Source organism: Catharus ustulatus, chromosome 1 (genome assembly GCF_009819885.2).
Source record: "Catharus ustulatus isolate bCatUst1 chromosome 1, bCatUst1.pri.v2, whole genome shotgun sequence".
Taxonomy (NCBI): domain Eukaryota; kingdom Metazoa; phylum Chordata; class Aves; order Passeriformes; family Turdidae; genus Catharus; species Catharus ustulatus.
The window spans coordinates 33,474,513-33,490,200 of NC_046221.1; the positions used below are offsets into that span (position 1 = coordinate 33,474,513).

Consider the following 15,688-nt stretch of genomic DNA (forward strand, 5'->3'; position numbering starts at 1 on the left):
CATCATGATTAAAGTAACTCCTTAAGTAGAAATTATAGTTAAGGAGTGTAACTGAGTCCTTGAACACAGGTCTTCACTAACACCTTTCTATAACTACAAATAAAAAGTAAGGATTGGTGGCTGGTTTCCCTAAACGTTTTGAACCAAGAAAATCTTTCTATGTCTGTTAAGATTTCTCAGGTTTTGGAATAATTGTTAGTGACAGGATAAACAAGTAACTATTATTCTAGGCTTGTAAGCAACACCTTATTTTAACAGTGCCAAGCAACCCTGTGGTGACAGTGCCAAAATTCTTGCACACTAACAACTGTTTTAAGTATTAGGACACTTCTGAAAATTTAAGAGATCACAGGTTCCAATTTCCTTTATCACAGCAGACTAAAACCCAGTAATGAAAACAGACTTTTTCTTATCTCGGTCACAGGACAATGGAGCAAATTTCTATGAGGGAGATGTTTTGGTCAAACAGTTGCACTGAAACATTTCTTGCTCTTTCTATACCCTTTACTTGGCTATTTCTACCACTGAATTCTGAAAGGGAAATAAGACACAAGGTTATAAATGCAGTCTTAAAAGACAAATGTTATGCACATATTAGGTGGAATTTAATACTTAAAACTCACCAGTTTGCTGTAGTTTGACAATTAGAGCCCATCATACCAGAAGCAGCTTACACACTAATACAGATATGCAAACAACTCGCAGAATCACAAAGCTGTGTGGCTCAGACAAGGTAACAGATTAAAAGTCTCAGGTCCAAGTGGAAGCTTTTCTCCACTCCTTGTCTCCTCCACAGCCTCTCACAAACCGTGCCCTGAAGTCACTGGAACTTACTGCACAGCTTCCTTAAGAATGTGGTCAAAAATCTGAGACACCTCACAGCATGGTTTAAAACTTGCTCAGCCAAATTTCTTGGCTCTGCCATATGAGTCCTGTGGCTGCCTGAACATCCACCCAACACCACATTTCCTGCAGCACAGCCCAAAATCTTCTACTTCCTGTTCTTTTGGCTTAATTACCTGGGCCACTTGGAGTAAGAAGAGCAACTTTCACACCTCTGAGCTAGGTCAGTCAACCAGCTTTGATCCCATGAGTCTTTTGATGGTTTTAACACTATGTCTAGCTCCTCTGGTTGAAAGACCAGCTTCTGTATCTTCTAGGTGCTTTGTGCCACAGAGCACTGACCTCACATCTAATTTCCCTACTCATTACTTAAGCTACTACAAATACAAGTTTCCTAGAGAAAACTTTGTGTTAACTAATGCAATGTGACTTTTCTAACTAAGCCTACAACTATAACAGAAGAGCAGCAAAACACCTTCATTAGGAACTTCTAGAATATTAAGTCGTACAGAGGGGCAAATGCTTGATAAAAGTATCACTATCAGCTGTTTTTAGTAGGACTCCAATTTAAATGAAAAAATGCTGTAGCCCAAATCTCAAAGAAAAATAACTTTGCTCACTGGATTTTCCCCCTTGTTTATAACAATTGTATGACAATTTTCAGCAGTGCTGTAACCAACACATTTGTATGAATAAATCAATCTGGGTGAGAAATACGCTTACTGCATATTTATCTAAGGACCTCCAACTCCAACACTGTATTTATTTTAAACACCTGCAAGTGGTGTTGATGACCTCACATATACCTGTAAATATCACCCCCTATAATCAAGCCAGGCAATTAAAATCCCAACATCAGCCAGTATGTCATCTGAAGTACAAAACTGGATGGTCTGCCATGGTCACTTCTGTATATCAAACTGCCCCACCTGCCCAGTCAGATAATGGGAAATACATGCAGATCAGGAAAAACAGATAATTCAGAGTGTGTGTCCCAGGTCAAATAACCAAATAACAATGGAGAGATGATTACTCTCCCTTTTATTTTTGTCAAGGCAGCCCCTCACGCTCCCATGGGTAGATCCAACCCCAGGAGGAACCAGTGCCATTCTGAGGTTCTTCATTGCCCCAGAAGCTACTCTGCCTTCTATCCTGTGTTACAAATCAAATGAAGCAGTGAACAAGATTCAATTTTTGTTTGATGTGCATAATTCCTGATAAATCTTTCCAGTTTATCATTGTAACAAAAGTAATCGGGGGCAGGAAGGTTCCTTCCAAAGGTTTCTGACACTGTCCCCTACAACAAACTCGTAAGGCAAACACTGACAGCAGCACAACAGCAGAAGAGAAGCTGACCTTGGTATCTCTGTCAGGTAACAGTCACTACCAGCCTACTGTCAAACTAAAGGGCTCAGTATCACAGGGTTTGCAGGGACTACACCATCTAGTGTTGCCTCAGGTTTCTGCTCGCTAAACTTGGAAGATGGCACAAAGCTGAAAGGGAGTGACAATATACCTGGGGACAAGAGCTCAAAGCAATCTTGAACCACAGAAAGTACTCTGGAGAAGTCTCATGGGACATTCCCAGGTAAGAGACTTCACAGCAATCAATAGTCTAGAAATAAGAGTCTTGAGAAGAGATTGAAAGAACTTAAACTCCCTCCTTAACCCTCCCAAAGCATCATAGGTCTTCCAATATGTAAAAGACTGCTGCAGAGCGCAGAATAACATGTTCTCCGTTCGCCTGCTGAATAGGACAAGTGGTAATCCACAAGAAATATAGCTTAGTGACTGATGTAGCACCCTGTTTTCTGCTTCCTTCTCAAAGATCCCTACCACAGATTCCCAGGCTTAGCAGGCAGTAGCAGATTTGTGCATGCTTAACGTTCTGTTAGCATTTTTATAGCTAAACATTAATTTTATAGCACTACATTAAGTTAGGGTTCTTGGAGGAAGCTTGAGGTGAGACCATATTTCCATTTATTTTGTACATCTTTACTGTTGAGTCACCTTACTTCTAGAATTCTTTTCGTTGTACTTGCAGCTCATTCCTGCATCTCCTCTTTATGTCTTAGTTTTATGAGAAATATCTACTTAATATAATTGTAACTTATCCTTAGTTGCTATAGTTTCATTGGTTTTATTTTCCTAAAATCCACAAGATCCCCACCTGTCCGCTTCATATCCTTGGTATTCTAAGTATAGGCTGCATGTTAAGCAGGTACTGTTCATCAAGATCAGTTTTTGCACTGGGTCTCTGAAGAGCAAACAATCCACCCCACAGAGCCTGGCTGCTTTATTCAAAGCAGCAATACAATCTACTACAGATCCTCAGGACAATTACTCAGTGCACTGTAAAACCTACAAACATTCGCCCAGTGAGAATCAGTCCCTATTGTTTACTAACACTGAAAGTTGTCCTACAAAATACACAGACAGGTCTGAGCTATCTTCACCTTCCTTGCACTGTCAGAAATCTTGGTGCAGAACCTGCACTCACTTTGCAGCTCTAGAAATCCTTTCCCATTACTACTTCTGCTTGGGGAATCTGAAACATTGGAGGTCTCAACACAACCATGAGACTTCATTTTTCATTTCCATGAAAAAGTGAGGAAAAGCAAACCCTATTTAGTAACATTCGTTTGCCTTCAGAAGAGCTAAATCAGACCTTCCTTCCTACACATTTCTGTCCCTGAAAGCAACCTGCAAGTCTCACAGCAAAGCTAGGAATACACATTCACAGCATTTTTCTTGCTTTCTTTGCTCACTCAACAGGTTCACACTTCACAGGCTCGGCTTTTAGTCTACCTTTTTTGTTACCAAGTTCATCAGCACTATCTGTTTATCTGCTCCATCCAAACTGATAAGGAAATAAGCCCACAGAAGATAAGTGGGAACTCTTCAACAGCTACCTTCCTGCTGAGCCAGCAAGTGCCATTTCTGGCACCATCTGTGTCCTGAAAGTCTGTTCTCTAGTGTTTTATTCACTAAACACGGAAAAAATATTTGGAAAGAAAATCTCTTGAAGCATCTTCTACACCCATAAATGCTAGTTTTAAAATGTTTTAAAAGAGAAATAAAATGGGTTGGCATTGCACAGTTCCTTTATCAGAACTCTACTTGAATCCCCATTGTGTTACATCAGAAACAACTCTAGGTACTTCAGTTTTGAATCACCATACCTAGATGGGCTATAATTTTGTCTTGCAAATACACCTCCAGTGCTGAATACACACAAGCTAAGAGAGAGTACTTGGCATTACAAATTAGGAGTCAAATCAGTGTGCTACAGACTGCAGTTCAGGAAAGTGTAAGAAGAGATCTATTTACTTTTCTGCAGCTACCACAGAGCCAGGCTACTTGTTTCCAATGAGTAAGAGATGAGAATGGGAAACAAGGGTGTTCCAAATCCTTCACTAGACATGAATTTTAGCATCAATCTGGGCTTTGCATTTCAAGAGTGAGGACAGAAAAGGGGAAGAATACTACCACTACATACTACACTACAGCTACCCACATACTACCACTAGAAATCATGCACTAACTGCTTGAGAGCTTGCTTCACAAAACAGACTTTGTAACAAGATAAAATTATTGATTAAAGCAACAAAATCCGATCATGCATGAGTTCTCCAAATTAAAAAATTGTGGATTATGGGTACAATAACCTCTATAAGCAAATTATGTGTGAGGAGTAGAAAAGGAAGATTATGCATGCAGAAGTCATGATGCTTCTACAGAACTGGTCACTGGTCCAGAATCCTCAGAGACCGTCCTGTGAGGGTAGGGGCAAGATGCAAGTGAACTCAAGGATGAGAGGAAAACGTGATCCTGGCTAATTCTCTACCAGTCCAGACTCCAACTGCAGTCTGAGGCAACTTCTAAATTTTCTTAGTTCATACAGAGTTGCTGTCTTCCCTCCACCTCCAGTTTCTCCTAGCTGGGCAAGGAACACAAGAGTACCCAACCCACACATACAGAAACCTGCAGAGCCTTGCCAAAAATCTTGTGAAGTTCAAATTAATTACCAGACAAGTTTTGTACAAACTTAACCTTGAATGCCTTGGAATAAATTAGAATTTTATCTTTTACAGCTGCACTTTTCAAGTGAGCTCTTCAGGATAGCAACCTTACTGTTTTGTTTCAAAGTAGTAACTCAGCAGATTATAGCAGTTCATTATCTGCCTTTTTCTCCACCACTTAGCTCTGAATATGGTCTAAAAGGGTTATCTTACCTTTTTTGTTTATACCATGATGGTCTGATAAGTGCATAGCGAGGTCTTACATAACAGGAAAAAACTACAAGCCCAATTGCTATGGCTGGTTTTTAAGAGTCAGTATTTTAATCAGTAATGTCAAACTACATGAAGGAAAACACCAGTGGGAATATTTTTGTCAAAAGGGGGAGCCAAAAAAGCAAATAGCTAATCTGAATTTCTGTTCTTGGTTCCTGGAAAGTCTTGTTAATAAATGCCTGTTACCCTGTGGACATTTATAGCCCTTGTTTCCCCATCTATGTGGAATAACTGTGGGCCAAGTATCTTACCACAAGTTTTCAGGACACCCAGTTATGTCCAAGGGGCGGTCAAAATTTCCTTATCACTAAAGTTCAGTGTTTTCTACTAAAGGCACTCGATTTTACTAAATAGACATGCATATCTCTTAGAAAGATAAGAGGGTACACCAGTGCAACAGTTTCTAGGTTTTCACCAGAAACAGATTTACTCCAGCATTCCACGAATCCCAAAAGCCAGCTTCTACCTGCACGGAGAACAAAGGACCTATGTCAACAGTGGGATACCTCCCTCAAGTGATGCACCTCAAAACATTTTCAACTTAAATTAACCATCACTACTCCCTGAAAATGTTTCTAGTTTTGGAAACTGTGAGGCAAAACTCATCTGGCAGTGCTTAGAAGCATTGTATAAATAAAAAAGCACTTATAAAATGTTTTTATAAAGAAAAAAAGAAAACAGGACAGCTACTACAACTTTTGCAAAGAATGGGCACTCTAACCTTCCTCATAGTGGCTATACCAGGGGAAATACAGTTCACAAGAACATTAATCTGCTTTTCTTTCTGCATATCCTAGGTCACAGTACAAGGAAAGGTGTTGCAGAGTACCAAGTGTATTTTGTATTTCAATATGGAACATACATAAGGGCTGGCAGACTAACCTAGAGACCTCTTGCATTATTAGTTTTGGTCTGGTTTTAAGGATTTCACACCTATCAGAAGTCAGCCTTGATTCAAGCAATTAACAAAGGGGTGATGAGGCAAGCAAATTGTCACAGAGGGACTATAAGACACAATCTAAGTAAAATCTCTCCAGCTGCTATACGTGCTCACTCACACACCATTCTCTCAGAAAATATTCTGCAAGAACATTGCTCCATATAAATTCCTCTCTGAAGGTATACATTTCTACTCCCCCCATAACATTTGTTTCAAGGTGGAATCACCAAAAAACCTGCTTACAGAGTTAAAATCCTTGGAAAAACTTCCTTAGAACACCAAAAAAAGATATCAGAACCCAAGGAAACATAAGAGAATTTCCTGATGAGTTTAGTCGCTGTACTTTATCAGCACAGTTTTAAGGACATTCAAAGCTTACCTGCTTAAGTGCAGAGGTGTCAGACCACCAGCACTTACGAAGAAAAACTTTAGAAGTTAGTGGACAAACTGTGCTTGGCAGGCAACCCTGATGTTGCAAGATAATTCAAAAAAAGTATTGTAGCAATTTTGGGGTCTATAAATTCTGTGCCCAAAGGGTCAGGTCTGTAAAAACAACTTGAGGACATGTAGGCAAGTCTGAGATTATTTTTAATAGGGACAATTTTAACTCTTCCTCTGAAGCTTTAGGAAGACAAAGTGTTTTTTAAAAGATGGGCAGAGAAAACATCTGTCTGAGAGCAGATGTCACCACAGAAACTGCAACAATGGAGAAGAGGGATCATTTAAAAGTCAGAAAGCAGATGGGAAACAGGGTAGATACCTGTAATATACAAGCAGTATTAGCTACAAGCTGTAAGGAGTCGTGAGCAGGTAGCAACATTTTTAAGTACTCTGCTCAACAGCACTTCTGTTAAACATCTGTTTATTCACATCTGAGTTGTATGCCTCTGCTCTGATACTTATTATTCCTACACAAAAATCCTCTGATTAATTTTGTACCAAAAAATAAGTTAATCTTCAAATTAGTCAGCCTCAACCATTTTTATTACTATACTTCCCAGAAGCTTGACATAAAATAAGAAAGAGAAATGAAATAGAAATGAGAGATATCAAGTGGATAATGTTAGGCTGAGGGATATGCAGGGCTTGGGAAGTGCAGAGGAAAAGCTCACATGGCACCAGAAAGGCAGGCTGGAGCAGTGAGAGGTGGTGTGATACCTTACAGAGACCCTGTGGCTGACAGCCTTGATTCAACAGACCAATGCCTCCATTTTCCTTCAAAGCTAGGAGGCAATCAGGCAGTACAAACAAAGAAGTAGCTGCAGATGGAAAGTCAGAGGAAGGCGAGAGACCAAACCTGCTGGAGAACAATGCTCCCAGAGCTTTATCCCCAAACCCACCACCCTCCAAATTCTCTCAGGCAAGAGGATGACTTACCACTAATAAAACATGAAAAAAAAACCAACATTTTAAACATATACAAGGCAGAAAAACAGTATGAGAACAGATAGATCTGTTCTCACAGTTGGCCACCTACTGCAAAAATTAGAACACAATTTGTGGAGTGCAAACAGCAAGTATGTATAATACTGGTGAGAGCCAATAACCAGAATACTGTGAACAAACAGTTTGCCATAGTGCTACCAATACAGAGGAGTAAAGAAAACAAACAAAAGCCCCCAAAAAACCCCACACCCAAAAAAAGTACAAGATCTAAATTTCTGTTTCTGTAAAGGTTTCTGACCAAGTATTTAAACAAGAACTTTTATTAAGCTTGCTGAACTCATACACCAAAATGGATGAACTTTCAGTCAAAGAGAGTGACTGCATCGGGAAGTCAGCATTCACCAAGGAATCCATTTCAACATTTTTTATGGTTAACTTGGAAAACAGAAATGAAGGCAGTTATCTGAATTGCTTAGAAGGCTCTATTGTTCCCTCTTCCAAAGGATTTTTCCCCAGAACAGAATGGGTGGTGTGTGCAAAGCAAGTGAAAGGTGGGGGAAGGGGAAAAGTCCTGTGGATAAAGAGAGAAACAGAAACAGTTTTTAAGCAAAGATTTTTTTTAAGTAACTTCCTACCTCCCACTGCAAGTGAGGCGGGATATTCCTGATCTGAAGCTTCCGACTCCTGCAGATAAATTAAAGAAAATAGTTAAAAAAAAAAAAACCCAGAGAAAACATTATTGCAAGATAGACTATACATAGCAGTGTCATACATTTAAGCATCTGTCATACTAAAAGGGGCAAAACCAAAAACAGAATTCAAAAAAAAGCCAACAGATCGCCAAGGGGGGAATGTCAGGTCAAAACCATTTCAAGTCCAAAGAACTGTTACAGAAATACTTGTTACACATTTGACAGCTGTTACATTTCATGAAGCCTCCACTTTTCTTGAAGAGTATTTCTATTTTAGCTTTAAGGCCTTCAGTATCTAGTTCTCTGTTATAAATGGGTGTGATAATCCCATGTATTTGTAGTGGGTTCTCCTTCACACACTTCAAGAGTTTTTTGTTATTTTGTTTGGTTTTTTTTTTTTTAATTCACCAAGACAACACGTCAGGATGTTAGATTCCTTCAAGGTAAGGAATATAAATTTGAATAAATACATTTGTTTTAATAGTAAGCTTTTCATGAATCTAATGATGGACTATTTTCTAATATTTACATGACTAACATTCTTAATTCCTTATTGGGAGGAGAGGGTAAGAATCAGTAAATTCGTTGTATTTTCACCCCAAATTTACATCAGTTTTCACTTATCTAGTAAACAAAACATTCACTTTGAAGTGCTACTGCAAAGCCTGGCAGTGTGTTGGCTGCCTTCACAGCCAAGTCCTTTGTCTCCTCCCTTCCCCCAAAGTGAGAGAACAAATAAATGCCAGAGATGCCACAAACCCCTCGGGGATTTACAAGAATGTGTAGATTAACACAGTTTCGGCGAGGCTCAGGTATGTTGAGCTGGTAGGGTCAGCATGGCCATCCTGGGGAAGGGAGAGGGGACAAGAAGAGAGAGAAGTCGAGACCTAGAAAGTCTCAACTGCATTTTGGTGCACCAAAGCAGCTAAAATAAGCATCTTGTGTTCCGACACTTAGTTCTACCTCATATTTTAATTGCTCAATAATGACCTCTCAGAAAGAAAAAAAAAAAAAAGCCTAAAATTTTAAGGACTTTTCATAACAGTTGAATTTATACAAGCCAGTGAAATCTTCAAGCAAAACAAGTTTTAGAGATGTTCCCGTCTAGCAATAAAATCAAAAGCTTTCCTTTTCGCCCCCAAATCCTTTTAAAATACACTCCTTTCCCTAACACCACCACCTACCCAGGCCTGCAGTGAGTGTTTTGCATCTTGAAATGCTCTTTCCAGCAGGCTTTGTTTAAGGCACAAGCAGAGGTTACAGCATGAAGCCACCTTTGCCCAAACTGCTCCTCATGTGGAGGTGTCACCCCCAACACTACAGCGACCATGAGATCAAGCAACAAATGTGATTTGGCAGAAAACAAGAACAGGTCTTAGTTTTGTAGCATTTCTCAGCTGCTTTCACTCCCTCTCAAGCAAGTAGGAGCAGATTTCAGCATTTGATCATATAAATAGGCTGGGAAGGGAGAACGAAAACCCAAACCACACACAACCCAGTTAAGGTTTCATTTTCAATAAAGCAGGGAAAGTAAGAAGCTGCTTCACTGTAGCAGGGAGGGCAGAAAATTTCCTTGAAGTCTGCAAAGTTTTCCTTAGACCTTCATCTCAGCTAGTGATACTGCAGCAAAACAGTCACCTTAAAGTAGTGATACACTGTTCTGAAGCTTCAAAATAATCTCTCACAGCAACTTGAAACTTGGACGCTGGGTCCTGAAGTAGAACATAAAAGGGGATGTTCATCCAATATTAAAAATACTGGGAAATTTTAATACAGCAAAACCCCAAACCACAAAATTGGCAGCCAATACACTATTCAACGTGCTTCAAACTGTGTTGCACCATTACTCTCACACTTGTAGATTCAAACTAAAATTCATGAGTTTCACAGCAAGGAGTGCCATTCACAGGAGGGTCTGAGCCCAACAGCCCTGCCACCAGCCCAACAGCAGGCCTCCCCCAAGCCCCACATCCCAAGTTTGGCCTCCAGTGCTCACACTGGACAGGGTACATCCACCGATGAGAAGGGAGGTGGTGAAGAAGTCCTTTCCAGAAACACTTAAGCAAGTTTCACAAAACTATCACCTCACATCTCATTTTAGAAGGAAAACTTACATACCTTCTCTACTGCTCAACACCCGAAAGATAGCCCAAAAAAAAAAAAAAAAGCAATCTGCTTTTAGTTATCTAATGCTGAGGACTAGCACAAGGTTTGGCACTGGGCTTCTTCCTTCCCCTTAAGACTTCGAGGGACTGAAAAAGTTCAATATAATTCAAGACTTTAGCCAGCCAATATTTGTAGCATAGAACTAACTTGAACATCCAGAGAAGGAAAGGAGAGGAGCAAGGAAGAAATGCCACCTTCAAATTACTAGTTCCCCTGCCACATTTATAAACAGCAAAAGAAGATGGCAAGCTGACTACAAAACAGGTACAGTCCTGCTGTGCACCTCAATTTATGGCAATAGTGAGACACCTATTGTACAAAACTGAAAGGTCACTTCAAAAGTACAAGAATAGCTATAAACACACCATTTAATTTGGGATTATTTGTACCTTCATTTGTACCTTGGCTGCAAGTAATTTTAACTTATCACCTAGTACACAAGTTTGAAATCTGGTGTTTACTGATGCATGTGATTTTTTTTATTATTATTATTATTATTATTTCTGTATTGCAATCAGCCATAGGGAAAAATATAATTGAATAAAGCTTTTTATGGCCAAGAGAGGAAGTACACAGAACCAGCATTAGAGATCATGGACACATCTGAGATCTTGCCATTTCATTTGCTATTATTAGCTCCATGTCTAGGAAGTCCTAATACATTCCCTAAGACTACCTAAAAGTACCTAAAAGAGCTTGTACCTCTTTCCCCCTCTACACACAGGAAGCACAGCTAGAAATGACCTAGCTGTTTCTGTGTTCCCAGGAGCAGCAAGCAGACACAGAGCCACCATCTCTCCACGTGGTGCTGCCAGAACTCGGGGATCAGCTCCGCTCCGAGATCGCTCCTCCCGTGTTCTCCTCCCTGCAGGGCACCACGAGGGATTCCGCAGCCGCTCCCTGCTGCTCTCGTATGAGCCCACAGAAAACCAGCTCCCAAGCTCCCCAAGAAAAATCCCAAAATGCAAAAGCACAGTAAAGGGTAAGGGACAAAGCTGGGACCTGGCTGGATTGAACAGAGCAGCAGCAGCTCGCACGAGGATGCGTTCTGACTTCGGCAAGCAGTCTTGTACGGAGTCAAAACTCCACACAGTAGGTGGGGAAAGAGAAAAGTACAGACTCTTCCTGGAAATACACTCCCATCTCAGGCAGTTAGCTCTTTCAGGATGCTTTCCATCTTCCTCATGACCCTGTTTTCTTCAGCAAAGTAGAAATATGCAAAGATCCTATAGCTTTTTATCCCAGGCAGCAGAACCCTACAGAGGGTTTTGATACTTTCTGCTTTGAAATAATCTCAAGTTTTGTTACTTTATGACTTCTCATACCAAGTGGATAATACAAGAAATAGTCCTTCCTCATCCCATGAAGGTGTTTTATTACAATTAGTTTCATTTAATATTTATCCCACCTAGTCTTAAATCCTCAGTAAAATCCTGCCAGCACCTCTCAGTGTGACTCACGTAAGTCTTGTGTTTGCACTTTTTCCAGTTTAAGCAGATTTCTAAATTCATTTCTCCCATTCTAAGTAGGCATTGCAAATAGATATCAACTGAAAAAAAAAAAGTCTGGGCAAATTAGGTTTGTGTTCTGTATCATACTAAGGTTTTGGAAAGCTACTTATGTTCACAGCATGTGAACAGGTATTCCCACTCCTTTCTCTTTTTCAAAGATACCCAATAAAAAGTGGGGTAGGAAGAAAAGAGACTTCTCTGGTTTCTGTACAAGGTTAGTCCATAAGCAATTGCTTGGCAATAATTTACTTTCCTTAAGAGGAATTGCACACATTTACATTCTCCTTTTCAGGTACTATCCAGGTAACAGGATTCTGTTACTTTAAGCCACTGCTGAAGACCATATGCCAACATATTTACTCTGGGGATGTTCAGACCCAGAACCTTGTATTTGGGGGACCTAAATATCTCTGCAACACTGAAAGCAAGTAAAACAAGCAGCCACTACTGTGCCCCTTCATCAGGCAAGCAGCATATTTGTGCTACACATGTGTGCAGAGACAGAAGGGGCAAAGTACCATAAAGATGGATAATTTACTAAAAGGCGTATCAGTGATCTCTGAAGGGGTAATCTCTCTTACATCAATGCACAGAACAAACATGCACAGGGACACCCAGTGCTCCTAACCCACAAGAGCCCTCCAGACATATGAAACTATACTAAACATGTCTTAGGAAAAAGGCAGTGGGAGAAAGAAAATGCTGAAATTGTGGTTTTTCTTCTTCATTTCTCATATGTATACCCTTTCATTCTTTCTCTGCCATCAATACACCCAGATTTTTTCCTCAAAAAAAATCAAGTTCCCCTTTAGTTAAAAGGGTGTCCAAATGGTCTGGTTTTGCATCCCTGTATTAAGACTCACTTTCACTAATACAATCTCACTCTATGCTTTATATGACACTTAGCAAAGGCAAATCACATCAGATTGCACCTCCCCTTAGGGGAAAGTAATTTTAAATAAGAGAAGATAGACAATTATAAAGCAAAGAACAATAAAGTGCCATGCTTTTGCTCACAGTCCTTTTTTTTTTTACTATCTCATAGATGTGTCAAAATTTTACTATTTCAGAAGGAAACAAATGCAAGCATCAAAGTGACTGCACTTGCACACAATTGTATCTACACTCTTACCAGACCCTTTTCTTCTCTCTTACCAACATCCCTCCCCCCAGAGACATGCTGCCTCCTACTCCTTAATTCCCATTTCTCAACAATAACACCACTTAATAGTCTCTTATTTCAGCAGCCATATGAACTACACACAACATTAATGCCTTAAACCCACAGAGCACAAACATACTCCTTTTTACACAAGAGCCTATGGAAAAAGACTTAAACATGATAGAAAGGAGATCAAGCGAACATCGCCAATGTTAGTCCATTCAACTGTTTGAACTGAATACCTGTGGGATGGAAAGCAAATGGCCTACACCTTTTCCGCTCTTAAAAGCATGCAAAGAGCAAATGCTTGGCCATTTCCTCTGTTCTAGGTCTGCACTGCCATGCTGGTTACCTGGAAGAAGCCCTGGCAGGTCACACCATAGGTGCAGAGTGTGCCAGTGTTGAGTGCTGATTCCCCCCAGCTCTGACAGCTACGCCTGATACCAGTGCAAACCCACTCACCAAGACAACCACTTTGCTCCCTGAGCTCCAAAGAATGGCAAAAATTGTCAGTTCTCAGGCTTACTTCACTGACAACACAAACTGAACATAGACAGCTGGAGACGAAATGTTAAAAAAACACCACACAGCAAAAAACCTTCTATGGCACGTGGGTAACACCGTACAGTAAGAAATGAGTTCTGTATAAAAAGTCCTGACCGGAGCAGCCATAGAAATAAAAGTTAGCAACTCTTGTAGCCAAACAGAAAACTGCTGGTAATCAAGTGAATTTATAGGGGAAGGGAAAGAGGTGTCTCCTGTTGTTTATTCTGCAGCCAGCAAAATAAAAACAGGCAAGGAAAATCCCCCACAAAAACTACCCCCACACAGAGTTCATCATCAGGTTGCTTCAAGTAGCTGATGCTTGGGCACAACAGAGTGAATCAGTGTTTTTGATGCTCTTCTAGTGGGAGGAAAGGAAAAAAAAGAAGCCAAGTTTACAGGACAAAATAAATAATCCCTAACTCTCAATTCAGATCAGTGTGGTTGGGAGTAAAGGCAGTAGTTTTCTAGTTACAGGGTGAGGTGGGGGGAATTGTCATTATTTTCTGCATGGAAAAATGTAGGTAACTATACAGACTGAGCCACTAGAGTGGCTTGTCCTGCAAGAGGTGCTGTGGTCTCTGCCTGCCTCCCTCTTCATGCTGAAATTTCATGGGCTTAAGCAATCTTTTCACTCTGTATTGTACCCATCCGATTCCTAAAAGTACCTCACAAACAGCAGTTAGTCCATTCAAATAAAGCATATTGAATGGACATTAAGCCATCCATTTTCCTATAAAGTTTTGGATGCATATACTCATGCAATTATATATCTCAATGTGCTTTTTCCTAAAAAGTAGTTCTGATAAATACAAAACCAAAGGGTCACACTTTCTACCTAAAATGAATGTATTCTGAATTTCTTTCAAAAACAACCTCAGGTTCAGTTAACTGACAAACAGAGGTGTTTATATCACTTATATTAAAAGGTATTTAATTTCTAGTATATATTACAAGGCACACTGATGGCACAGTTACTGCACTTTGTCAAATCAGCTTTGCAACAACCAGTTCATCTTGAACTTAGCTAGCAGAAAAAAGGAGAAGGGTTTCAAATACTGACTTGTTAAGAAACATCACCACTTTTTGTTTCTACACACTGATCTGGTCAGCACAATACTTGAAGAGGAAATGTTATTGCTCCAATTTCAGCCCCAATTCAGCAATTCAAGCAGACAAAACTTGGCTAAGCCACAGGCAAGCTGCTGCAATACTTCTCTTTGTGTTGACTCATTTAATCCCAGACCCGGATTTAAAAGCAGTCTGTACTACCACTCAGAATAAGGATTTTCCATAAAATTTAGACAAAGAAAATTTTTTCTCAAAGCTCACACAAGACATAATAGTTGGCTCCTAACTACACTTCCCCCCTTTCATCTTGCACACACAACGCAGCAAAGCGGCCGCTTTGGGGAGGTGCATTATCTCAGCATTCAGAATGAAAATATGACTCTTGGATTACCTCACAGATCCCTCTGTGCTGATGATCAAATTTCATACCACTGCCTGCAAAACACGGGGTTTGTTTACTACCTCTGCCCGGGGCCAGCACAGCCACGCAGCTCCGCGCCCAAAGCCACCAGCCCAGGGAGCGGGCGCAGGGCTGCGCTCTCCTTGCAGGAGTAGCTCCAGCACTCTGAAAGGATCTGCACCTCTGAGCACACTGACGGCTCAGCAAGTACAGCCAGAAGATGTACATGGGCACATGCAAGTTACACATGCAAAATAGGAAAATCGAGCAGCATAAGCCCAGCTGTGGTTCCTGTGTTTAGGTGATTACCTGGATAGTCGGCTCTCACCTGTTATCATTTGGTTTTGGCCCAACAATTCTTCACATCACTAATTAGACTAAAAGCTTATATTCATTATTTGTGGATTCCCTTGAGTGGGCCATAAAGGCATTTCTTAAAGAAACTCCTGAAGATTCTGCCATTACCATGCTAATGTTGAATTTCTCTTTTAAAAAAATCTTTCATTTTCCAGGTGTTGTTAATAGAAAAGGCTGTAAAGATTTTTTTTCTTTTTGAAATAAAGAATTAAACACTGGTTTAAATCTAATGGGAAGTTTTAGTGTCCTTTAGAAAAATGCACCCATCTTTGTGGTTTGTGACATTTATGGTTGGGTTGGTTTTGCGTTTGGTCCCCCCTCC

General features: G+C 40.2%; 1 protein-coding gene across 1 annotated transcript in view; it reads right to left on the reverse strand.

Moving 5' to 3' along the window:
- IGF2BP3 (insulin like growth factor 2 mRNA binding protein 3) overlaps positions 1-15,688 on the reverse strand; it is a 111,592-nt gene that overhangs the window by 78,803 nt on the left and 17,101 nt on the right. The window contains exon 4 of the mRNA XM_033074624.1: positions 8,100-8,148. Coding sequence (XP_032930515.1) covers positions 8,100-8,148 — 49 coding nt within the window. The remainder of the gene's footprint in view (positions 1-8,099; positions 8,149-15,688) is intronic.